The sequence below is a fragment of the Aspergillus pseudonomiae genome (assembly GCF_009193645.1).
Source record: "Aspergillus pseudonomiae strain CBS 119388 unplaced genomic scaffold BDV37scaffold_7, whole genome shotgun sequence".
In the NCBI taxonomy this organism is placed as follows: Eukaryota; Fungi; Ascomycota; class Eurotiomycetes; order Eurotiales; family Aspergillaceae; genus Aspergillus; species Aspergillus pseudonomiae.
The window spans coordinates 481144-506391 of record NW_022475999.1 but is presented as its reverse complement, the minus strand read 5'-3'; the positions used below and the strand labels follow the sequence as shown (position 1 = coordinate 506391).

The following is a 25248-nucleotide window of genomic DNA, read 5'->3' as shown; positions in this document are numbered from 1 at the left end:
CGCATAGACATTTATATATATAGCTTGTCAATCGGAAGAGTGTATATATACAGATAGATAAATGTATCTGATCTCATTTGTTCCGCGAATGTTATCTGGGCTTTCCAGATCCCAAGGCGTCTTTTTCGCTGACCGTTTCTTGGCGTCTCGAACACATGAAGTGTTTCAGAGGTGCTCGCCTACTCAGATTTGGTAAACCTGCATATGTATAAAATAAACTATCATTCAGGGGATATTTTAAGACAAGGTTACTGTGCCGATCAGTTCTCCACCGGTTTGATGGTTGTGGGGGACATGGTACCGCCGACTCGATCGGAGATATATATCCTGACATATTTCGGGCGGTCAGCCATACTACTTGCCATCCTACTTCATCATTGTCATATCCATTTTACATTCTGAATATTATGAAGCAAGAGCCTGTTCTGCACGATTTTCTCAGCCGACCTCCCCAAGAACTACGTGGTCAAAAAGACAAGAGCTAAAACAGCAACCAAGTCCCGACGAGAACAACACTAAAGGATTTTAGGTGCGGATGACAGGAAGCTGGATGGTGGGGAAGAATTGGTCTGGGTCCACGTAGTCAATTTTATATGTATGCCCATACATATGCTCGAATGCGATCTCAAGATTACCAAACATCTGGTAAGCATCAAAGGTCAATGTGATGGCGTTCATCGGACGATCAATGTCCGTCCCACTAATACGGGGAACAATGGTCGGGTCGAATATGCTCAGGAGTTTGTGGGCAGTTTGTTATAACGGTACACACCAGCTCATATTTCCCTTTAATCAAGGCCCTTAAGGAGTGTGGGAAGATATGTGCCACTTCTAAGTTTCGTATCGTTTGTCGCTCTGGTAGGGTTGGCCATTGTCATCCGTGCATGCAGTACCGTCTTATCTTTAGTTGTCTTATTGCGTTTATCCGAGACAATTGTCTAGTAATGACACATCGATGTCTGTCTCGTATGAGACAGTCTTCTCTCAAAGAATCGAGGCGTTCAAAGGTCCCAAGACTAAATAAAATCAGCATCACGCATATTAGATAGGGCAGCGCAGCCTACAACGCATAAACAGGTGGTCAATAATATATCCAGCAAACTCCACCAGGCCGTTGTAGAGGGCCTTGGTGCCTTCTTGGGACCAGGTCGAACGAGTATTTAGATAAGAAAGGCATGCCGTGAGCTCAGTGAGATTACCACGAGGATACTCCCCGACGAAGCAGAAAAACAGCGTAGGAATGTATCTTTGTCTTTCACGAGGCCTTTAACAAGCTGTATGAGAAGAGTGGGTTTCAGATCTGTATCAGTAGAGGTAGGCCAGCAGATTAAGAGCACAATCTTTTTATTAGCTGTGAAACTATTATCCGATTAATTCAATCTATTGGAGTAATTTAATCTAATTTTTATTCAATTTATTTGGGCCGCTTAAGCTAGAGTCCAGGGAACCAATGCAGACAACATTAGTCACGTGGTATTTGAATCGAGCGACCAATCGGAACGCGATTTCGGGGAAAAAAAAAGGGGGGAAACACCTAATAACCGGAATAAAATACTTCGCTCTGCCATAAGACTGTTGTTATATTGCCTGAGGCCAAACTTACTAGTGGCAGCCCAGGACTTTTGGTGCACGCCTCCATGTATCTCCTGACATATATTGGGCGGTCAGCCCCATCTTCCCCCCTCCTTCATGTCATATCTCTTCTCTCTCAATATAATGCAACAAGCCCCTGTCAGCTGAACTCCCTAAGAACTACGTGGTCGGAGAAAAAAGAACTAAAATCGCAAGTCCCGACCAAATGCCGACGAGAATAACGCTAAAGGTTTTAGATAACGGTTGATGTGCGACGGTCTCCAGACGGAGCCTCCCGCATTTCCACAATCAAAAGTCTGGTCCCAGCGGTCCGTTCTATAAAAGGCATCATGAATGTACATCAAAGTTTTGACGAGCTCCAGAAGTCAAGAGAGGGAAGGATTGACATGGTTGTGTTATCCTTGCTGCCAAATGGCCCCCAAAGGCCCACCAACACGGGAAAAGCCAAATGAAACGGCCAATACGGTCGTATGTTCCTTAGTCATTTGGGTGCACGGCTCGCAGTGATGGGCAAGAATTTCCGCAGCCTTGCAGCACTCAGCCTCACGATTTTTGTTTTAACCTCAAGCCCCGCCCTCTGCGCCTGGTCGCAGTTCCTCTGATGACAAGTACATGATCACTCGTGCGAATACATGGATTCGAAGGACTGAACCATCGCGGACGCAATGCTGGAATTTTCAAATTCCATCGGCGAGAGGCTTGCTAGGCGATTAAAGCCAGGCTCCAAAAATCATACATTGGTTCAAGTGCAGTCCGAGGAACCTAGGGATAGAGATCCTCGCCACGACAATGAAAGGCTAACGGCCAGTTATCATGAGCAAGACGACAACGGTGGCAGCCCATCCCGGTTGTGGACCCCAACGGTCCTCCGACCGTGGGCCTTCGTCGCATTTGCGGCGCTCTTTATTGCCATCCTGATCGTTGTCCAAGTGCTTTATAGCGTGTCAATCAAAAACAATGGCATCAGTGCGAGTGACGCAAAGTACCGTTATCTGTGGACGTACGGTCCAACTGCCGGTAGGCTAATGTCCCCACCAATGTAATAGCAACTCTGCTGACATTCGCAAAGTACTAATTATCGTGGCCGGAATCTGGGGACAGGTGGAGTATCGCACAAAGCAACTCATGCCATGGAAACTGATGGGCCAAACTCCAAGGCCGGCATCGCAGAGTTTGCTACTAGATTATGTTTCGGACTGGAATGTAGTCACCTTGTTCAGGGCCTTGAAGCACTGTCATTGGGTCGTTGCCATTGCAGTCCTCGGAACCCTCCTCCTGAAGCTGCTTACAGTCGCTTCAACAGGCCTGTTCATGCTTCAAAATGTCCGCGTCAGCGATGTCGACACCAAATTAACAGCGGAAGCGACGTTTAGCGGCACGGGATATGGCAGTGCGAAGGTTGATAGCAATGCTGCGTTGACCGTTGTCGGCAATAAATTTCTGAATCTTCCCTATCCTGTCGGAACCACGGACAAGTACGCGTTTGTCCCTTTCCACGGATCCGATACGCCATCAGGTAGGTCGATACATCATGGCTAGTAAGTAAGGACGCAGATTCTAAATTCAGTGTAGCTTCGAACACGATTCTGTCTGGTACCGTGGATATGTTCTCCACTGATTTAAGCTGTGAAGTGGCAACCGTCAAAAACTGGACTCAGAGTTGCGCAACCAAGCATTGTGAACAAACACTGTTCAACTTGACTCTCAGTACCCCAGAATGCTCACAGTACCAGTTCAACGCATTCAGCCGAAGCACTTCCGCTGTGGGTGGATGGCATGCAACCGTCGTCTCGGAGGGATGTGCCAGTTCTAGTGATGACACGAACACTGACCGAGTGATTTTCGCTGCTGCCCACTGGCTGAATGGCAGTGCGCAGGTCCAGTCCCTTGTTTGTGAGCCTACGTACACGATATCGCCAGGATTGGTCTCGCTGTTTAAAAGCAACCAAAGTGTGGCGGAAATCAACTCCACTGGCAAGGCGGCCACGTCCAATCATACAATTCCGGGTGTAACGGCGGCCGATATAGTCTCGGGGTTGCTTACTACGTTGACGGCTGCAGATAGCGCTGTGGGGACCCTTATCCAGTTAGATTATGGCTTAGCTGCCAATTTAGCTGACCCGGATAATAACTACCTCGACCCCTTTTACCGGATTGCAACTGTTTCATCTCCGGACAATTTTGAGCCCTTACTGGACGCGGCGAACTTGGAGGCGATATCTCGACCAGTTTACAATGCCATTACTGCACAGGTAGCAAGGCAATACCTCATGACGTCTGCGGATAAGCCATTCAATGGCGTATACTCGGCATCCACAGAAAAGCTCCTCGTGCGAGAATTGTCAGTTCGACTGATGGAGGCCGCGTCGGCACTTTTGATTCTGGTGGCTGGGGCGATGTGGATGTGGAGACCGGCCAAATGCACACCTCGAGACCCTGGTACAATATCGGGCATGGCAACGATATTGGCCCGAAGTCCCGACTTATCCCATCGACTCTCCGGCATTAAAAATGGGAAGGATTTGAAGTCATCGCTGGCCGGCGGTCTGTTCGTTTCAGAGGTCGCCAGCCTGGACGGCCAACGAAGCTTCAGCATCGTCACGAAGCATGATGCCAAAGAGGAACTTCGTGCTACAGAAGCTTCTAGCCAAATATCCTGGTGGAAGCCTCTTGCAATGTCACTGGGTTGGCGAATTCTTACCTTAGCTGTCCCTCTTCTCGTCATTGTGGGCCTCGAGACCACCTACCAGATCTCTCAGAAACAAAATGGCTTGGCGGATATCACATCCGATGGTTATATTCGCTACACCTGGGTCTATATTCCTGCGTTTATAATGCTGTTAATTCAGGCTCTTTTCGAATGCAACCACTTCTCTACTCAAGTTATCCAGCCCTACTTGGAGCTGAGGGCAGGTGGCTTGACAGCACAGGAAAGCTTGATGGACAATTACCTGTCGAAACTCACCATGCATGCGCTTTGGAGTGCACTTGTTAAAAGAAAGTATGCAATTTTTACTACGGCACTGACTATGGTTCTGGCACCTTGTTTGACAATCGCCGCGAGTGGTTTGTATTCTACCGAAGCCGCTAGCTACGTGCGTGCCGTGTCGATCTTGAGAAACGACTCATTCAACTCGACCGTGGATCCTCAAGCCTACCACTCAGGGAAGAAAGGGATAGGTCTTACCGGAGCTCTTGTCGTGGGAGCCAATCTCTCATATCCGGACTGGACGTATGATGAGGTAGTCCTTCCGGCTCTCAACCAAAGTACGCTCACGGATGTGAAAGAAGATACCATGTACAAGCCCACCAACCAGAGCTCTACGACTGACAGCGTTTTTGAGCTGACGTACCCTGCTCTCCGTGCTGGCCTCAACTGTACAGTCCTTCAACCAAGTCAGTTCTTAAAAACGACTTCGTACCTCGGGGGTTCCATAACGGCATACCTGTCTCTCGGGGGCGAGTGTTGGACCGGTAGCACGAAAGTTGACAACGAGAGTGCAATTACGTATTACAGCATGACTCTCCCAATGAACACCACGACTTACAACGGCACTGCCTTTGGCACACTTCAGGTTACGGATATGATAAATGAAAAGCCAGAGTGCCCGAAGATGGTGGGCTTATACGGGGTCGTGAACCACCCTAATTCCACCAAGACCGACGGTATTCGCGGATTCTCCTGTTTCCCATACGTCGACGAAGTCGATGTGGATACAAGATTCACCGTTCCAGGATACAAGATCCAGTCCGTCAAGCCAGACGAATCCTCAAGCCGGCGGTTCGCAGACAGCCTTGCATCACAGTTGGATTTTGATGCGTACTTACCCACGAGCGGCAAAATCACCGAGTACGAGGGATTAGACAACGTCTTTCTCGCAATGATACAAGACCAGAAGACTTTAACAGTTACGGATGTTGAACAGGCGGACCGAGAACCTGCCGTGATCAACGCCACCCAGCATCTCTATCGCGTTCTTATGGCTCAAAGCATGAACGGAAACTCCCGACTGCCGCTAGAGAAAGAAACGAGATACCAGGGGACGGTGGTCGATCCTACGCGTGTCCGTCTCAAGCAAAGTGCGGTCTCGACCCGTATTCTAGAAGGGTTTCTGGCCGCCATGGCTCTTTGTATTATGGTGGCGTTCTACCTGGTGCATCGGCGGAAGGTGATTCCGGTGAACCCATGCAGCATCGCTGGGGCTGCGACATTGTTGGCTGGCTCCGAAATGCTGAAGCCGGACGTGATCCCGCCAGGATCGGAATGGTGCGACGATGCCGAGCTGGTGAAACGGGGCGTGTTCAGTGGGTTGATGTTTGGTCTGGGGTGGTGGGAGGGGAAGCGGTTTGCGATTGATATTGGCCGGCCGGAGCAGTAGATGCGATACGTTTCCTGTTTGATTTCCTTCTGTTTCCTACATTTACGAATCCTCATGGTAGCCGATGTACGACTAGAATATACTGACCTAATGCATGCACTTATGAACCACAATGATGGAAAACATATTTCTGTTTTCCTGCTACCATTTCTCCACAAATCTCGCCGCCAAGATCACCGAACCAGCCACCAACAGCCAAGACCAACATCCCGAATGTTTTCCGATCGTCAGTGATTATGTTCCCGATCTGGTTCGCCTTGCGAATCCCGTAGAGTCTTCGCCAACGTAGTATGGTCACATCCCCGAGGAATCCCAAAATTAGACGGGATGCATTTTCCTATGGCCTGGAGCGTTGCGTCTGGATCTGAGACAAGTGTATCTGCTGTCGACATCAACGCTGTCGGACCCACCAGACTTCGTGTATGCATTGCTTAAGGCCGACTGCCCAGCCCTACACGCTACAGGCGATGTCAGCTGCCGGAGTGCCTTTGATAGGCGGCTCCATGCACAGCCATGTAGTGAATGCTAACGTGGGCCATGTCATGCTTGGTCTACGTCCCGAGCTTTGTGCTGTCAGACTAAAGATAGTAATAATGCACTGGCAGCCAGGATCTGCCAAGCCAAACCTGATTGTCATCCCGGCTCTTTGTGCTTGTCGGCCTGATGACCGCGACCTGGGGTGGAACCATGGTTGCGTACAACAATGGCGGTGGCAGTGGTTCTTCTGTGTTCCGTTGCCGAAAGAACCAATAAAGAGAGTATGGCTACTGCATCTCACCGTGGGACCAAGAGGCAGACAAGCCGTGGGACCCAGATAGGGCCAACAAGATCACGTCGCAGCATTACACAGCATCAACCTGGTAGCTTGACTACGCCCAGATGTCATGTCAGACTAAGGTGCAGCAGGCGTAGAACCATGCATTGTGTGACTTTTGCACAGCCCTAGACCGCCAGTCGTTAGTTACTTGGCGGCTCCACAGAGTCGGAGACAAACTCCAATGGTGAAGACGCCAACCCGACGATCAGCCTCACCTTAACTGCTCCCTTTCCGACCTTCCCCAGATTTCGTCGGCTCACGGTGCGAGTTCGGAAGGGTTCAGGGCCAGGATCCCTTGCGCCTTGCGTCTATCTTTAGACTTTTGGCCCTTGATGTTTGTTTTGGGGATTTTCTTCCTTTTGATTTTATTTTTTTTTCTGACCCAGTGATTCCTTCAGATCCACTGCGCTATTAATTAATCTAATCTCTGATCCTGGGATATAAATAAAGCGTCCGGATCTGCTGTTCAGGAGAATTATTCTTTCCATCCTCACATCCGTTGACTTCCACCACCACATTTAGACCACACAGCCAACAATACATTTTCTACCACCACCATAATTCTTAATACACTTCAATTCTACACATCTCAACTTAATACAATCAATTGATCAGAATGTACTTCCACACCACAACACTGGGCACTGCCCTCGCGGCCCTCCTGACCCTCACCACCGCCCTCCCAACCACCTCATATTCCTCCCTCACCACCCGCGACGACGGCCAATGCCCCACCGGAAAAGCCTACTACGTCTGCTACAAGAACAAGTTCCGCGGTTGCTGCTCCATCGACCCCTGTGACCTGGATACCGGCTGTCCCGACGACAAGCCCACCGACCCCACGCCCCCAACTTGCACGCCGGGCCAAATCTACCAGCCCAAGATGCAAACCTACATTTCGTCCTCTGGCGACCCCATCTCCACCCCAAACCTTAATGTCTCCAATACCGCCACCGCAAAATGGGACCAGACGATGACGTTCTCCCTGCCCAAGGGCGCCAAGTCCTGCTCCCTGAACTGGGGCGTGCCCGCCGAGCGCAACTTCAAGGCCGGCAATAACGCGCTGGTGCGAGTGTGGAAGGGGGATAACTTCGAGGGCGACAGTGTTGGGGCCGCGGACTTTACAAACTGGCCGGGTGTGGATGGCCCGCATACGCATACTGTCGGCAGTGTGGATTGTGCCGAAGAGTTGGTTTTCCGGGCCAAGTTGGTCAAGGAGAGTGAGGTTTTCTTGGAGCAGAATGCGGAGACTGGGTGGTATGTTGACTACAAGTGTTAGATTGGGGGTGGGTTTGACGTGAGATGATTTGCAATTTTTTTTGGTTTCTTTCTTTTTCATTTTCTCTTTATGTTTGTCTGCTGTTTGCCTTTGGCGTTTGAGATGAGGTTTCTTTTCTTTTCCTTTCTTTTCTTTAGATAGTCTTACGGTTGTACATGTTTCGTTTGCATAGAAATAATGTCTAGGATAGTGATGACCAACATAATAAGATATGGTATTAGCTTAGAACGCAGATCGTGCAGAAATTCAATCTAAGTTTTAAAGTGGAATTCCGTGATATCGGCACTATTCTCGAATTCATCGACTCCACATTCCAGCAAATCACGTCAGAAAACTACATGTCGAGACCATCCAGCATCCACTTCAAAATCCGACCCAGCAAACCACAAACAGCATAAAAAGCACGTGCGATACAAGATACATACATAGAACCCAGTAGGATATACAAGATTCTCGGGAATCATTCCCGGAAGTCTCGAATTTGGATTCTGAAGTTACACTGAGGTCCTGTTAAGCTCCACAGGAATGTAACTCCTGGAATGCTAGGGCAACGCCAACTCCCGTGATCGCCTATGATCTACGACGACATGGCCGGAACGTCAATGCTCTCGATTTCCCAAACCTTTCCTCCCTCACTGGATGTTAACCCGGTGTAGGTCGCGCCGCCGGCTGATGCAATCGTGTCGCCGAAGGTCTCGTCCGCTTCCGCTAGCGTGATCTTCGTGTTGACGTACTGCTGCGCCGCGATGGTGCCCGTGCAATCTTCGTTGCATTCTGTTCCGGTTCCGTAGCTGGGTTGGTTAGCTTTACCATCTAGTGGTGAAAGCAAGGGAAGGGGGGCTCACCCGGTCATGTAGGGTCCGGATTTGTATGAGAAGGTCGAGAGGATCTCGCCTGTTTGTGCGTTGGTTACATTTCTAGACATGTCATCAGTCACTATCCCCAACGATTACCACCCGACTATACACCGGAAGTAAAAGCAAAACTAAAACAATAGAAAAATAAGAAAATGAGGGGGGAACGTACTGCAACCAAGTATCCCCATCCTCCAACAACACATACTCAATCCGGACCTGATCATCCCCCTTAACAGGCGCCGCATCGCCATCCAACTGTCCAAAGCTCCCAAACAAACTCGCCCGCACACACCACTCGCCCTGCTCGGCGCCGCACCACTCATTACTCGCCCAACTCTCCAGCGTCGTCTGCACGAGATCCCCCGTCCCGTTACTCATCCCGGGCCAGAGAAAGAGCACCCCGTTCTGCGTCGCCGGCGCCGCACCGGGGATAAGAGTCGTCACGGCATTGGTGATCGTCGACCTTGTGGGGCCGAGGGATACGCTCCCGCCCCATGTATCGGCTCGCTTGGTCGCTGCCCACGCGAAGGCTGGGAGGAGAAGGAGGGTAGCAGTCGCTGTTTGGAATTTCATGGTTATTTTCTCCCTGGATTGAGTAGTTCCGAATCGTAAGCGAAGGTCACTTGGGAATCGCCAAGTATGTGGTGGATTTTATATCTGTTTGAAGGCTTCGGTGTAGTTACTTGGGGTTGGCGTTTCACCTTCAAACCACTTCTTCTTGGCAGTTCCCGCTTTGGTCTTTGGGTTCATTTATCTGAGACCGGTAGATGGCCTTTTTCGGGAATTGCTTTGGGAGGTCGGGGGTTATGCCGCCAATTGGGAGCTTATTTGGTTTCGTGGTGGTGCTGGTTGGTGGTTTTGGATATGGTGCTTTGGAGGTTTTTCCGGAGATGGGTTGGATTGTGTTTCTAAATGTAGTTCTGGGAGTGGGTTTCTTGGCTGAGGATGGTGTGATGGCACAGGATATGCTTGAGGTTCAGTAGGTATGGGTATCGTAGCTTCGGAGCTTAGTTACTTGGTCCGGATTCTATCATTCGGACTGCGAGGAAATATGCATCTCGATAGGGGTCAGTTTAGAATAGAATAGAATACTCCCATACAAGACTGGCCTGACTCGCAAGGAACGACCAAAAAAACTAGAAAATGCTGTCATTGACTCATGTATACGTTTATATTAAGAATGACCGAACTAGTATAATTCCACAATCAAACACGCCAACTCCATGCGAATCAAGGGCCAATGCCCAGCTTACGGTTGATTCTTTTCATACCATTCCCGAACGACCTCATCGATGTGGGCCCGGAACTTCTCCTGCTTTTCCAGCGGCGCAAACGACTCCACGATGACGTTGACGATACTCTCCGCATCAACGAGACGAATACCGTCTTTACGGTAGCCCTCCAGGTCCTCCAGGGTCGGGAAGGTATAGTAGTTGCTCTCCTCGGGCTTCTGTGGAACAGTGGGCAGCTCTTTTCCGCGGGCGATAGTGTCACACACATCCACTGCCATCTTGGCTCCCATGGCATACACATCGTTCATGAAATGCAACATCGACTTGGAATAGTCGATGGGATGGTGCCGGACGTCGATGAGGTCTCCTGCGTCCCAGTTCTCGTCGATCTCATGCAGCGAGTATCCGAAGAGTGTCTCTTTGTTCTTCATCGCTCGCACGGTGGTCATGACTCCACGGTAGGCGGGAAGCGTGCCCGGGTGCAGGTTGAGCAGTCGTCTGGGCCGCGCGAAGTAGCGGATGATATCTGTCTTGAACCGCTGGTAGCAGCGCAGCGAGAGACCCACGTCGATATGGTGCTTCCGGAGGATGTTGATGAAAGACGCACTGTTGACGTTGGGAACTTCCTGGACGAGGATCCCGTAGGCGTCTTTCATCTGCTCGACTGTCATGTGTGATGCGCAGCCTGGTCTCTCGTTCGTGAAGTACGGGATAACGTGTTTCTGGAGTAGCTCGCGCTCGAAGAAGGCTAGTTCCCGGAGCTCGAACGGCGGAGTGGTCTTGCGGTTGGCCTTGTGTGCTGGGAGGAAGATGAATGGTGTGTGGCCGGCGGCGAGGAGCTGCGGCACCAGTGTGCTGGCCATGAGGTGCGAGAAGAGGTCGCTTCCGAGAAAGATGGCAATGTGGAGGGGACGTGCAGTGGGCTCGTCCGTTACGGCGTCCGCGACCCGGGCAGCGTGGGCAGCGACGCGGTCGATCGCACTCACGTAGAAATGGGTACCCCTGGTGAGACACCCGATGACATGCAGGCCCTCTGATGCACGCAGGGTGTCGAAGTCGACGGCTACGCCGCCAGCAGGGTGCAGCTTGAGGAGACCCTTGTCCACTGCGGACTGGATCAGTGGTGATTCGATGCGGTCGAGTTGGCATTCCTGTCCGGTCGCCTCAATCACATAGGGAGTTTCTATAAGCCCGACGGAGGTCTGCGCTTTGAAGATGCCGTCCCATTGGACTCGGTCGCCCTGGACCACCCGTAGCTGTCCTTTCTTCAAGAGACCGAGGATCTTCTCAGCGTTCTGTATCGGCATTCCGTGGCGGTACCTCATCCACGGACTGAAGAACTTGTCCATAAAGAGCTGCTGGCTCTTCGCGGGTAGACCGTTCCAGTACCGCTCGATAACGGGAGCCGTTGCTCGCAGCACCGTCTGCCATTCCACGTTGCCGCTCTTTGCGGCATGGATATCGTGTTCCAGCTGTTTCACCGGAGATTCATCGTTGTGGAGCCAGCTCCAGTCGCCTTTGGTAGCGTGGAAAATCTCCTCCATCAGGCTGCTTGTTACTTGCAGCAAGTTCTCATCAGAATTCTCTTCGACATGCTTCGCCAGGTCATGCAGGACATAGCGGCGAGGGAACGGCGTCGATTCACCCTGCACCTTGGGCAGACTGCCGCTGCGCGACATGAAGGTAATGGGGCCCTGATGGCCATGCTCTGAGAGGAAGATGGCCGCATCGACAGCTGACAGCCGGGACCCGACAACGAGGACAGAGGCATCGGCCGGGATAGTCTTGAGCTGCGACGTCGGCCACGGGCCGGGGAAGAACCCGGGGAGATTGATGAGATGCGCGTTGCACACCGAAGTAAAGTTGCCCAGCGCCAAGACGACCGACTTGGCCGTCAACTGCGTGCCATTCCGGAGACTCACAGCCATTGTGCCGTCTGTCTGTCGATCAATGTCGTGCGCCTCTTCATGAACCACCGACACCCGGAGTCCGATATGCTGAGCTTCCTCTAACGCCTGGCCCCACGTCTCCTGGAGATACTGGCCGTATCTCGCCCGAGAAGGGAAGGGCCCACTTTCTTGGTCCGTGCGCCACTGCGTAAAATGGAGGGGTTTATCATGATACAATCCCATCGTATCTGTATGCATGTTGAGGATGGTGCCTGCACATTGGGACGAGTATGGCAGACCGGGTCCGGGGAGTCCGTTCTTTTCTACAAAGATGACTTCTCCCAGGGATTTCCCGTTCTTGACTCGTTCAATCAACTGAAGAAGAATTGCCACTCCGCTCGCTCCGCTGCCCACTACAATGAGGTCATTGGCGGGCGGCGAGGGAGTATAGGGTAGGGATACTGCGGAACCCATGATAAAAGGTGCTGAGCTCAGCTCTTGCGGGGGAGAGACCCTGGATCTGGGGTTCGGTATCAGCAGGGGCTGCCCGTTTATATGTGCTTGTGGGGACCAGGCATAGATGCTTTTCAGACGAACCGAGGGACAATTGGGGGTTAAGACATGACTGCATTACGACCAGAGGAGGGGTTGTGTCGCGAACATGCCAGGGTCTGTCGACGATGCCAAGAGTCCAGCGGGGATTCCAACTCCTGATTATCCCCATCAGCTGCAAAGATGACGGGTCATCACTGTCACCTTTGGCGCCAGTATTGCTGCCGCGTGCTACTCTGACTGGTTTTTGGTAAATGAATCCAGGCGTTGAGGGAGGGGAAGATCAGTGGATCACTTCTACGGTCCGGCTGTTGAAATCATTTGCTCGTCACCTCCATAATCCAGCGGTTTTACACGGAGTCCGGAAGTGGGGATATCCGATATGCCAATTGATCCATGCTGAAGTCTGATATTCGGTGGCTGATCACGCATGACTCGGGATAGGGGTGCGTTCGGCATGATTCTGCAGGGCCTAGGCAGTTGAAGACTCGCACACCAAGATGTCCACAATCAAAAGGACGCGTACTTCATGACCTTGGGAGCTTACAGCGTAGATTTTAATATTTTAAGGGCTGGCTAGACCGCGGAAGTCTACCGTCGTTGTTTCGGCTTACACCGGCATTAAGCATCATTCCATTCTCAGTTCGAGAGAAGGCATACCGAAACCCTCACAATGGCTCCACGAATTGGCGAAACCGTTCAGCCAGATGACCTAACCAGAAGGGCACATCACCAGATCTCTGAAATGTTGAGAGACTCCTCGAAGCGACTCTTTCTCATGGGCATCTTGGCCAGCGACGATGCTGGCTCTAGCCAGTACGCGAACTGGACTCGCAAAACCTGTCAGGAAATGTAAGCCCGAGACAATACGCCAAGGATATCAACCCATGTCACTAATACGCATGCTTAGCGGAGTGCATTTCCACCTGATGAAGTTGTCCCCCGAAAATGTGGCAACCTACATCCGGGCGATCAACGACAACAACAGTGTCCATGGCATCCTCGTGTACTATCCGATCTTCGGTGACCAGAGAGACGACGAAATCAGACAGCTTGTCGCGCCGAGCAAGGACGTCGAAGGACTGAACCATCAGACTGTGCACCGGCCCTCGGATGTTGCAGAGTCCAGACCACCAAAACAGGGACGGAGTATCATCCCCTGCACGCCAAGGGCGGTTACGTGGATCCTGGAGTGGATGGATGTGCATGATCGCACACGGCCCGCCGGGGAACGGCTGCGGGACCAGGAGATCTGCATCATTAACCGGTCTGATGTGGTGGGATTGCCACTCGCGCAATTGCTCGCGGGGGAAGGCGCTCGCGTCTACAGCGTGGACATCTCCGGTGTCCAGCTCTTCCAACGCCTGTACTATCCTTGGCACTCCGAAGGTCTACACGGAAAGGATCTCCCGAACTGGACGCTGCAGACGGCCGTGCAGCGGTCTCGAGTGGTCATCTCGGCGGTTCCAGATCCCGCGTTCAAGGTGAATACGAAGTGGCTTCAGCGTGGCGCCATCTGTGTCAACGTTTCTTCAGAAAAGGTACGCATCGTGCCCTCCGGGCTTTCCATCATCAGGTCTTGGCTTGTGTCCGCTGACCATAATGGACAGAATTTCGAGCCTAACGTGGTCGAGGTGGCGTCTAAGTTTGTCCCACGCGTTGGCAGCGTCACAATCGGAGCTCTCCTGTATAATCTCATCCTGTGTTCGGCACGGAGCTAGAGCCGTTTATGCGTAGCGAGATGATCCTCCAAGACAAATGTCCGAGTCGCTCTCCGGTGATCTCCATGCAATGTCAGACTGTGGGGTCTTGGTTTGGCGTGTTTCTTGCATCTGAGTAATAAAGTATACGAAAGATTTCGCCGCCAAGCTTGAAAAATCTTGTTGTCGCTGTTCTTCTGGCCACGGTGGAGAACAAATGATCAGCAGTGATCGCTGACCGAGGCCGCAGAATCTTAATATAAATACCACAAGACTAGTAGATTGCCCCGCAACGGTCCGCAACAACCGCGGCCGATCTAAATACAGCCGAATCTAAGTAACTCTAGTCAAATCCTCGCCTTCATCTGTAAGCCCGTTTTCGATACTCGCGCGGTGACCAAGACCAGCGCGCCCAATACGAACGTCAACCCGCCCCAGATCTGCGCTCCAATGTAACCATCCGCCCTGGCTATCAAGGCCCCGCCGAGAGGAGGACCAGTCAGACAGGCGAAGCTCACCACGGTGAATCCCATTCCTATGCGGACCCCTGTCTTGCTGAGATCCGGCGTCAGACTCGACAGTGTCGACGGCCACAGGCCCTGCACACCGTTGGAGAACATGCCGTACAGCACGGCAAAGACATACAGTCCTCCGACCGAGTGCACGGCTATCCAACAGAACATCATCAGACTGGCGCCCAACGCCAGCGGGATAATCGTATTGAGGGGTCCGAAGTAGACATCCGCCAGAAACGCAGGGATCAGACGGCCGACGATCCCGACCCCATTCGTGACAATGATTAAATTGGTGGAATCCGAATATGACAGCCCAATAACGGAGCGACCGAAGGCACCCACATAATAAAACGCGAAATATAGGCCCCAGAAATTCAGAAACATGCCGAGGCAAAAGAGCACGTAGGCTGGTTCCTTGAAAGCCGACCACTCAACCAGGGGGCCGGACCTCCGTGGCGGCAGCCGGGGTTTCAGCAAGGTCATGGCGGGGATGCTGGTCCCCAGCATGACGAAGCCCAGGACGCGGAGTGTCCAGCCAAAGCCGATGGCGGGCATGAGGGCCTTGACGAGGCCGGGAAAGAGCATGCCCCCGGTTCCACTTCCGACGAGACCAAAGGCCAAGGCGAATACCCTGCGCTTGGCGAAGTAGGTCGCGACCAATCCCATGACGGGGCAGAACTGCAGTCCACTGCCCAGGCCAGTGCAAATGCCCTGGGCCAGGAATAGCTGCCAATAGCGGGTCGCGAGCGAGGTCATGAAGACCCCCAGGAGCTGCAGGACAACCCCTGTATAGTACACCGGGCGGAAGAACCCGGCGTCTAGCGCGCGGCCTGAGAACGTGCCGATGAAGAAGATCAGGAAGATCTGCACGGATCCGACCCATGAGATTGCCGACGAGGAGACCCCCAGACTGCTCTGGTAGTAGGCTTGGAACACGCCGAAGCTGGCAATATACCCCCATGTATTGAAGCAGACCAGGTGACCCATGACGGCCTGTGTCCAGGCATTGAGTCCCCCGTCAGGTGGGGGGTCAATTGGTGTGGGGGATGGGTCGGTCGTGGTCTGGGGTGTTTCATCGCGTCGGCCCATGCTGCAAATCGGCTAAATTGTAAAAACCGGGTAAAAAAGATTTTTCAGGAGCTGCAAGTTTGACGCTTAATTTCAGCCAAGGGGTGGCTGACGCGGTAGTAAGGGTTCGATTCAATGGGGGTGGAAAGGAATGGCCATCAAATGAGGGCGATGGTTTATGTTATGTGGTAAAAGAAACGTTGACTCATGGCCCTAACTGCGGAACTCCAACTCGACCCCTGTCACTAGGACGAGTATAACCCGGGTCGATATCAGCCTGGAGAATTAATCTCTGCCAAGCAACGGTTGATCGTCTCTCCTGCATTCTTTATTTCCATTACATACGCGAAATTGGTGATTGCCTGCCGATCGCGCAACAGCCTTACTTCTATTGCTCATCGTGATATCTGCAGCTAGATTGAGATCTACTTGGGACCGGTTTTGGATTTATTTCCCTTTTTCTCTTGTTTGGCTTTATCCGCCTTATGTTTTACTGCGTCTGCATGTACGATGTTGATCGGTCTTTTAGGGCTTCGGGAACTGCCAAATGCAAGACGGGCAAGATGCCGGTTTGTGATTTTTTGGTGTAATGTTTTTCTTTCGCTTAAGTTGTCTTTCCTTGGCTTCTCATTCCTTTGTTCAGACACTTTTTTTGCCCGAAGACATTGGTATTGGTGACTTTTGACCTAGTTGGAATTACTCCGTAGCAAAGAGATTTATCTCCGCGGAATCCGCGGAGTTAAGAAAGGGATGAAACATGACTCATGCTATATGAGTTAAAAGGATTGTAAGTGAAGGTTAATGATACTTGTTACACTGATAAGGTTCAGACATGAGTTATATCAGAAGCCTTGGATTTGCTTATTTCCACCATATACAGGGCAGTATATGTGGCACTTCCATCGTACTTTCGCTGCCTTCCATGCTTTACCTTTTCATTGAGGAGGATAGTAGTCTTAAAGACGACGATAATCTATGAACATGCCTGCTTGAACGCATGTTCTGGGGTTACTTCATGTTCTCGATATGGCTGGCATTGGAGATGTCCTTGTAACAGACTCTGTCTACTTTCACTGCGGGATACAGTTATGAGTCTTTCTAGTTAATGAAGTTGTATAAGTGGTAGAGGAAGTCAGTGATTCAATACATGATCGATACTGATCACTGTTTTCATATTGTGTGTGTGAAAGGAAACTCATCTCCATATTTCGTTGAGTTGCTATCCATTATATGCGTAAAAGAAACTCACACCCGACCTCACCAAACAAAATCCAAGACCACAAGCACTTATAATAGGAAGCATATCTAATATCCACCCCGAGTATCAGAAGCAATACGCTCCCAAATAAAATGTTGTCCACTATTCACCACCACGTGCGCACATGACCTCATAATAATATCATCCCGTGCTACTCCATACCCTAACCTAGACACCACCCAACGTCCAACCCAACATGCCCCCCAAAAAAGAGATCCAAGCAGCCGAACTGGGGATCAACCTCTCGTCCAGAACTGAAACAGAATACTTCAAATGGTTCCTCGCATGTCTGCTATTTGGCAAGCCGGTCCAGCAAGCCGTCGCCAAGCGAGCTTTCCTTGAGCTCATCCAGGAGGGCATCACTTCGCCGGATACTATCCTAGACGCAGGATGGGATCGACTAGTCGAGATACTGGATGAGGGTCATTATGTCCGGTATGACTTTTCGACTGCGACGAAGTTGCTTGATGTGTCGCGTGCGATTAAGGAAGAATATGGTACATTTGGGGAGATGTTGAGACGGTTCGGGACTGAGGAATTGGGGGTGCGGATGCAGGAGTTTCGGGGGGTCGGGCCGAAGACGGTGGAGATCTTTATGAGGGATATGAGACCTTTGCTTTAGTACTTTGGGTATTCTACAGTAGTATGGAGTGTAGGGTTTGGCTCTTGACGTTGGCTGAGCCGGGAAGTGGATACTTGTACGGCACATATGTTTATCGTGTGTCTTTTCTATTTGTAATTCTATGGGGTGGATTGCTTGTCATTGGCATACTCCAATTGTGCTATTGACCCAACAAAAGCTGATCTTCTTGACTTGAATCAGAGTACAAGTACATGCGATATCGTCCAGTAGCCATGTTAGCATAGATGTACTCCTCCGATACTCCAAAAAATTATTTAAAAAGAAACGTCAGCGACAGGATTTGAACCTGTGCGGGCGAACCCAATAGATTTCTAGTCTATCGCCTTAACCACTCGGCCACACTGACTATTCATATCTTTTTGAAAAAAATCTGACAACATAAGCCAAAAGGGCTATTATCTATGAGGTACATGAATACCCAACCCTATACAAACACGTCAACGAGAGTGGAAATACATGAAAAGCTAGAAAAATAGAAGTGTATTGAGTCGCTCTTGAAACTGGGCTGTGAATAAACCCAGGACTATATATCGAATCTCCTCTTTTGTCTGAATCTTCTTTTCGTCTGTAAAGGCGGTATAATATATAGATGCGATCCAGGGTATTCTGAATAGTAGAGTCATAATTATGACCTTTCGACCTAGGTACTGGGGACCTTGTTTGCCTGGATCGCATGTCCTCATACCGTCATAGTCTTGCTTCTTTTCTTTCAAGTTTCTACCGTCACCTTTAGCACCTCCAACACATATCACCATATCCATCTCCACCAGCTCCAACCTTCGCCCGCGCCTCCGTTATCCACTCTTTCTCCTTCTTCTTCTTCCTTTTCTTCTTCTCCTCTCGGGAATACCTCGCGGTCGGGCATCTGAAGGGGCTGCTGCATTACGCCGCTGGTTGAGGCGGAGAATGCCAGACCTACTAAGCGTTGATGAAATGGTAACTAGTCTTTTATAGTACTTATTTCCAGAGAAAAAGCTAATCAGAAGATTCGGGACCTAGCGAAGAGAGCTCATCGATCTACAATATGAGATCGAAACTGCTCGTGAGCAAATCAAGAAAAAGGAGCAACGGATATCACTTCTACAAAAAGAACTCAGCGACCGTGCGGTAAGTGTACTGAGACTGTTGCTTATGGTTTCTTCGGCTAATAGAATATGTGGTGAACGATAGAATCCTCCCTCCCAGCCTGTCTCGCGAGACTCTACAATAGAACCAGATTATGAATTCATCGGGAAGAATATCGTCAAGAAGACCACTGAACGCTTCCCTCAGACTTTTGAGGGCAGTGAGTAGGTTGACCAGATGTGACTTTCCATATCCACAAGCAAGTTCTACTCCATCTTTCAGTAAGAACGCCAAGCTTGGTATCTACGGGGATACTTAGAACTTTGCTTTCGTTGTATCTCCTAACATTTATCCCTTATTGTTTCTTTCTCTTCTTCTTGTGTATGTGGTAGCTACACTGCAAACAGGCACAACGAATGTCAGAGAGCATCCCAATCAATTCAGATAGCTAGCAATTATAACTATCATCAGGGTGACAAAGATACCGTATATAGGCTCTCAGAGTATCAGTTCACTTTCGTCACATTCCACCCCTTGTGGCTTAATAGGACTCAAAGCTAGGCCCCAGCTGAGAAGCTCGTCCTTCTTAGGCCAGGTAGGGCGTTCCTCAGCAAGGTAAAATTGCCCGAAGAAGTATCTATGTGTACACAGAAATAATAAGATTGCTGCTTTATAATAAGGCGAAAAACCCCATAAGAAGAGGGAAGGGAACGCACAGCTTCTGCATCCTTCGGTCCCAACTCAAGTTATCTAAGTCACCCCACCAAACATCCACACCGATATTGAATAAGATACTTTTATTGAGAGGAGATAGCAGTGTCAGCAGGTATCAGCCATTGCGGCTTGAGAATCGTATTACAGTAAAAGGAAGTGACTTACGTGAAAGCTGATTCGAACTGTTGGCGTATCACGGCTCGCTCCTCTGCACTCAATGTCCAGAACATCCCATCTGGAATCGACGTTTCTCGGCAGCGCTTTTGGTCCTCTTGAGAAAGACTCAGTACCACGCAAGGAGTGCCACTGCCTCCGAAGTCGCAGCCAACGGTTCCTGTTCCTAGAAAATCGCCCGGGACCAAGGTGAAGATGACACATGAGAGAAACCCTCCCGGTACGAGACCATCATCATCTTGGCGTTCATGAGAAGAACCGAGAAATTGTGGTGTGAAATCACAACCATGAAGTTGTAGACACTTATAGGCTTTGACTAACTGGTCGAATTCTTCTACCTCTCTGTCGGTTGCTTCTCTGCGACGCATGGACGGAGACAGGTACATAGATTCTTCCGCAGGAAGTTGGAGATAGATGATAATCAGAGCTTGCTGGTCGGGATTGCTTGTATTACAGCATTTGAACTCGGCGCGGGCGTAAGGAACACAGTCCAACTCCTGCATGTCCTTGCGGCTTATAACCTCGGATTCCTCTATAATCTTTTCGGTGAGTTTCCAAACAGAGGGAGGTGACGAGACCTCGAGAGTCTTGCCGAGCCAGCAGTCTTCTGGAAAGAATATAGGCCGCATAGTTAAAGACAGAGGAGGCGGTGTTAGTCTTGATCTGGTAGAAGATGAGAATGAGAGGAAGAGAAGAAGTGTTGGATGGAGTAAGACGGAGTGAGGAAAGGAAGAAACGAGAGAAAAGGAAAAGGAAATAAAATGTGAGCGACGGGGGAGCCTGGTAATCACCACGTAACTTCTGTCTTCCTTGGTTCACTATCAGACGTCCAGTCACTGCATATATTGTGCGGTGTAATGCCAGGATATTATGCATGATAGCAGAGAACTGTTTTTTTATCCGATCACGCGTTCCCACAGGCCAGTGCGTAAAAACTTCTCGACATCCGTACCCCCATCCTCTCTGAGTAAGTGGCAAGAACTGCCTTTGAGGTCCTCCCATTCCCGAAAACTGCGCTCAATCACCTCTGCCATCCCTGATGCGTTTAGGATCTCCGCAAGTCTGTAATGACACTCTAAAAGGGCACGGTTAGGGAGGTCCAGGCCTTGTGCATCATGTGCTTTCTTCAATTCAATATAGCCACTCCCAGGAAGGAATTGTCTGTCCGGTTTTGGGTATCGCCTGAAGACCTTAACCTCATATGTGTCATCACTGTCCTAATTGCGCGTCTCCCTGTTAGCAAAACTGAACAACATACGTACTCGGCTATTAGCTACTTACAGTAGGCTTGAGAGCGATAGAGAATTTCCCAAACTCGGTATGGACAGAGTTTCGTAGCGTTATTCCATTTGATGGATTGTTAATGGTTTCGACTCGTAATCCTTCTTGTCGAACACGGGGGAAACAGCGCCAGAGCACCTCCCATGCACTTGAGGTATCATTTGGTGGTGCCTGGTATTTATTAATATATGAGTCTCTATACACTTAGGATACACTACCGATGACTTGTCCCATGATGCATAAGAAAATGGAATAATATGTGCGCCTTCAGTGGGGCCGAAATTGATATCATCTGGACATCCAATCGTCTCCCAGTAGTCAGTGTCCATGTGGCCGGTTACGACGCAGCAATTGCTATCACGCCGTAGACAAAGGTCCCGGAAAGTTGGATCACGAATTTCTGGTTGGTCAAGTGTTGCGGCTACAACCTCGACATTCGCCTGCCGTCTAGGGTGGGGCGATTCTGTGACAGATGGTTGCTTGGAGCGAGCTTTCACTACCCTCCGACAATTGATTAGTGATCCCTATTGCTCTATACCATGTGTTTAGGACCTACTAGGTACCGCAAGGCTGGTAAGTAGATTATGAAAGACATCGTAAAGATCCTTATCCGTAGTCGCGTCCACAATATCTCTCGCCACGGATTCCCGGCCGCCTGCTGGTAACCACGTGACAAAAGCACCCAAGGAGGGTTGGAGTATCTGTTCGTGAGCTCGATGTTGGGGCTGGTATTTCGCTATTCTTTCCATCGCTGCTGCCGCCAAGAACGGCCAGGTCACCGAAGACTCAGTTTCAGTAGACATAACTGATAAGCCTCTCTGTTGCTGCCGAGATGAGCCTGCAGACTTCGCTTCGAGACGTTTCGACCTTCGACGAGGGGCCGAAGCAGACGGGGATGCCGATCGCTGGCGTTTTGAGCGGGGAGCCATGGTTGGATGAAACTGAGGTGAAATGAGGAGGAAGACCCACAGCCGGGACGAGGCGCGGAAGTGATGGCGCTATACTGGGATAGGGAACCACCTTCCCGGATCGGCCAGAACTTTGTTCGTCAGAGGCGGTGTGCCTGGCAAACATGCCGGCAGTTTCCCGTGCTCCACTTACCGTGTCAACTACTAGTACTAGTACTAATATCTATTATAATAATTGGTTAAATTTTAGTATAGAATCTACTCAACCGTTTCACACCAATAATTATCTGAGATAAAAGAGGTCCCCGCAAATCAGCCGGCTTCAGACCTGTCGCATTATCAACGCCAGTAATAACAAGGTTGATATCTAAATCCGCCAAAAAGGCAACGAAGTACATGCAACGCACCCTGCTGCCCCTTTGCATCTAAGCCATAAATAACCGGTCGACCAACAGACACCGCTTTCGCCCCGAGTGCAAGAGCTCCCATCATACCTGCGCCTGTACGAGTCCCACTATCGAATAGAATGTCGACGCGATCCGCTACTGCGTCGGCAATCTCTTATAAAGCGTCTAGTGAACCGTATGCGCCGTCATACTGTCTCCCACCGCGGTTGGAGACGATAATCCCGTGCACGCCAGCTTGCACAGCCATCTCAGCATCTGTCGCAGTCTATATCCCTTTGAAAATGGCATGTCCAATGGTGGCAAGGTCTTGTCTAAGTTGAAGGGTGGTCCTAGTGATACAAATGTGCCGTAGTTAGGAATGTTTGTACCACCATAAGTAACAGCTTCAGCATACTTACTTTGAGTCTGGCTTGCTTGTTTCAGAAGAAAACTGATACAATTCTCCCTTTTTTTTTTTTTTTTTCTTTCAACTTCTTCAAGCGCTGTCTCTATCTCGTGGCGAAGGTCGATGATTTCCTGTCTCTAGATCCCGGATCTTCCTATTAGCGCGTTTTCTGGAAATAAGTACATAAAGGCTTACTTACGGTCTCTTCAGGACTCAACAGCTCCGGCAGCCGCCTGCTAATAAAGCGGCGAGCTGTTGCTGCTTGGTCGTGACATGAGATTAGATAGAATATAAGTGACTCGTAACGGCCCAAAGGTAAGTATTAACAACCATACATACCAAACCATGTTCGCGACTACTTTGAAATCTTTTATCATTTCTTGTTCTGGGTACAGGCATCGGCCGTCGTACTGTGGCATCTTTGCAAATCTCAATAGCCACCACTTGTAGATCATAGCGTAGCAGAATGCTAACAATCGCTTTTCGAGTTGTTTTCTAAACTCGAATGCTCATAATATCGACTAGAACCAGAACGATTGGAGGATTTACTCCCTGATGATCATATCAGTCGATAGTGATGGATCCACTCCAGTTGGCGTTGGTACATCTTATCTGCCTTCCTAATGAGGCTGTTGATATAGTCGCCTTTAGCACACAAGTGGAGTATTAACCACATGCTTCTCCTCTGAGAAATCGGGTTGAGTCCCTGTCTACCCCTTATTCAAGGCTCAGGTCTAACAGCGGTTGTTCGACTGTTCTAGGGTACACTGCTTCACTAAAGAAAATTAGCTATGCTTGATTCAAAGCAATTAAGCACAACTTCGACCGATATATATAGAACCTCTTTTAACGTGGCTCATTGGCCTAATAGGGTTATGACTGTGGTGATGGTTGTAGAGATGGACTAAAAGAAGAGGACAAAAACTATCGAGGACAGAATATATTCAGGATAGCATAGGGAATAACATCCACTGAGAATTAACTCTTGAATTGAATTCCAAGCCAAAGGTAGAGTATCCGTGAAGAACAGATTCCCGTATTCCTTTACAGTTGGACCCACCAAATATCCAATTAGTGCTTATTTGACGTGATAGCTCATCTTTCATTCTCTTTTCCATGTATTTAATTGTTCCCTTATTCTGAACTTCACTTATCCACTCCACGCGGATGGCCCCGAGTAGCGTTCAAGTAAATATTGATGTAATCCCTTGTTTCCACTTCTTTAGACTTTCACCAGTCAAACCTCTATTATTTTCTTTCCCATCGTCAAACTCATGCCATAATTTCTCTACAATGTCTCCACGACGAGCCTTGTAGGAACCAAATTACAGCAATGCACTACGTCCACATCTTTTTTCCGTTAGTATGAGAGGATCGCCTGCCAGACAAAACATGCGTATTCCTAAACGCGAGATTCTCCAGGATAGTAATTCCCTTCAAGTTGAGAAATAGTAAATTGAGAGTGCGTTAACAATGACTCGACAGTACTGGTACCACTAGTACCAGTAGCCTATAAACCCCACGACACTGGCTTGATCCAGAGTTCATAAAACCTCTCCATGCCCTAGAATCCCATGACTCCGGACTTGGGCCAAAAATGTGCATGTCCGCTTTTTTTGGAGCATCTCCGAGTCCTTCTGTTCACTTCTATCGATGTAGATCAGACCTTTACATGTCTTCCACATCTCATTGACCAAGAGGCTATTAAATAAGCCGCTGGTTTGTTCAGGGAAGCTTCATTTCGTAGCAAATGGCAGTAAATAAAACAACTACAAGGAGCAATAGCTCTTTCGCTATTCCAAGATGAGATGTTGAATGTCAATTATTGAAGGTCGCGCGGGTTTGCGTGGACGATGCGTGAGTTATGGTCTTCCAGAAAAGGCAAGGTAGCTTCATAACCATTGACTCTATGGAGATCGGCTAGCTGTAGACTCATACGTTCATCCAGTTGATGCCAGCGGATCAATACCCAGGTCTGCCGTCTTCCATGCTGTCGAAGGACATAAACTGGGAACATCATCGTATTGTTGTGTGCCGTGCGAAAGTCGTAGTTGCGGTTGTTGATATCAATCACCATAAAGGTGCGCTCACTCCACACATCAATGACGAGGAAAAGTATTCGATGGTCGCTTTCCCAGCGAGGGAAAATCTCGTTGACTATATTCTTTGCCGAAGTAAGGTAGCTTGAGGGATTCAAAGTTTTGGTCTTGACTTTGATGACAATTCGTTTCGCAGTGTCATCTTTGAATAGATCTTCTCGTATATCGGAGTTGGCCATGGCTGATAATGATATAAAGAATTCGACGGGGAAATCCCAAATGAAAAGACCATTAAATCCCTTGTTATGCCTGGCTCGCACATGATTAAGCTAATCCTGAAACGGTGGCGGAGTATTTACAGTAAGGGACTTAAAATAGGGTACATACTGGTATTAGCCCTCGCACACTATTGCTCCATCTCACGATCTTTCAAGTTAGTTAAAAACATTCAATCTCTAGCGTGTGAGCAAAGAGAAATATAAATGCAAACATA

General features: G+C 49.6%; 10 protein-coding genes and 1 non-coding gene across 11 annotated transcripts; 4 read left to right on the top strand and 7 right to left on the bottom strand.

Moving 5' to 3' along the window:
* The first annotated feature begins 1620 nt into the window (after positions 1–1620).
* On the top strand, positions 1621–6115 carry BDV37DRAFT_239315 (DUF3433 domain-containing protein). Its single transcript, XM_032080946.1, has 4 exons — positions 1621–1901; positions 1956–2610; positions 2663–3109; positions 3166–6115. Exons 2-4 carry the CDS (start codon positions 2259–2261, stop codon positions 5970–5972), a joined length of 3606 nt encoding a protein of 1201 aa, XP_031945614.1. The 5' UTR covers positions 1621–1901; positions 1956–2258; the 3' UTR covers positions 5973–6115.
* Positions 6116–7242: 1127 nt separating this feature from the next.
* BDV37DRAFT_239313 (uncharacterized protein) lies at positions 7243–8296 on the top strand. The gene has a single exon (XM_032080945.1). It carries the CDS (start codon positions 7406–7408, stop codon positions 8066–8068), a length of 663 nt encoding a protein of 220 aa, XP_031945613.1. The 5' UTR covers positions 7243–7405; the 3' UTR covers positions 8069–8296.
* Positions 8297–10080, bottom strand: BDV37DRAFT_239311 (uncharacterized protein). Its single transcript, XM_032080944.1, has 3 exons — positions 9095–10080; positions 8914–8985; positions 8297–8859 (listed from the first exon to the last, which is right to left on the bottom strand). The coding sequence occupies exons 1-3, from the start codon at positions 9496–9498 to the stop codon at positions 8646–8648; spliced, it is 690 nt and encodes a 229-aa protein (XP_031945612.1). The 5' UTR covers positions 9499–10080; the 3' UTR covers positions 8297–8645.
* On the bottom strand, positions 9837–12707 carry BDV37DRAFT_192692 (FAD-NAD(P)-binding-domain-containing protein). The gene has a single exon (XM_032079697.1). It carries the CDS (start codon positions 12518–12520, stop codon positions 10175–10177), a length of 2346 nt encoding a protein of 781 aa, XP_031945611.1. The 5' UTR covers positions 12521–12707; the 3' UTR covers positions 9837–10174.
* Positions 12708–13271: 564 nt separating this feature from the next.
* Positions 13272–14319, top strand: BDV37DRAFT_279232 (bifunctional methylenetetrahydrofolate dehydrogenase/methenyltetrahydrofolate cyclohydrolase; the record flags this gene model as incomplete). Its single annotated transcript, XM_032086287.1, has 3 exons — positions 13272–13450; positions 13509–14139; positions 14209–14319. The coding sequence occupies 3 exons, from the start codon at positions 13272–13274 to the stop codon at positions 14317–14319; spliced, it is 921 nt and encodes a 306-aa protein (XP_031945610.1).
* A 163-nt stretch (positions 14320–14482) lies between these two features.
* On the bottom strand, positions 14483–16024 carry BDV37DRAFT_192689 (major facilitator superfamily domain-containing protein). Its single transcript, XM_032079696.1, has one exon. The coding sequence runs from the start codon at positions 15900–15902 to the stop codon at positions 14646–14648; it is 1257 nt and encodes a 418-aa protein (XP_031945609.1). The 5' UTR covers positions 15903–16024; the 3' UTR covers positions 14483–14645.
* Positions 16025–17335: 1311 nt separating this feature from the next.
* BDV37DRAFT_279230 (uncharacterized protein) lies at positions 17336–19166 on the top strand (the record flags this gene model as incomplete). The annotated part of the gene is made up of 4 exons (XM_032086286.1): positions 17336–17722; positions 18782–18889; positions 18953–19071; positions 19130–19166. The coding sequence occupies 4 exons, from the start codon at positions 17336–17338 to the stop codon at positions 19164–19166; spliced, it is 651 nt and encodes a 216-aa protein (XP_031945608.1).
* Positions 18048–18128, bottom strand: BDV37DRAFT_t38. The gene has a single exon. It is a non-coding gene; the product is annotated as a tRNA-Ser (tRNA).
* Positions 19167–19235: 69 nt separating the features above from the next.
* BDV37DRAFT_192649 (uncharacterized protein) lies at positions 19236–20497 on the bottom strand. The gene is made up of 3 exons (XM_032079694.1): positions 19727–20497; positions 19564–19641; positions 19236–19484 (listed from the first exon to the last, which is right to left on the bottom strand). Exons 1-3 carry the CDS (start codon positions 20362–20364, stop codon positions 19346–19348), a joined length of 855 nt encoding a protein of 284 aa, XP_031945607.1. The 5' UTR covers positions 20365–20497; the 3' UTR covers positions 19236–19345.
* Positions 20498–21983, bottom strand: BDV37DRAFT_192651 (HNH endonuclease signature motif containing protein). The gene is made up of 4 exons (XM_032079695.1): positions 21573–21983; positions 21235–21512; positions 21017–21187; positions 20498–20952 (listed from the first exon to the last, which is right to left on the bottom strand). Exons 1-4 carry the CDS (start codon positions 21943–21945, stop codon positions 20632–20634), a joined length of 1143 nt encoding a protein of 380 aa, XP_031945606.1. The 5' UTR covers positions 21946–21983; the 3' UTR covers positions 20498–20631.
* Positions 21984–24538: 2555 nt separating this feature from the next.
* BDV37DRAFT_279227 (uncharacterized protein) lies at positions 24539–24994 on the bottom strand (the record flags this gene model as incomplete). The annotated part of the gene is made up of 1 exon (XM_032086285.1): positions 24539–24994. The coding sequence occupies one exon, from the start codon at positions 24992–24994 to the stop codon at positions 24539–24541; it is 456 nt and encodes a 151-aa protein (XP_031945605.1).
* Positions 24995–25248: the final 254 nt, after the last annotated feature.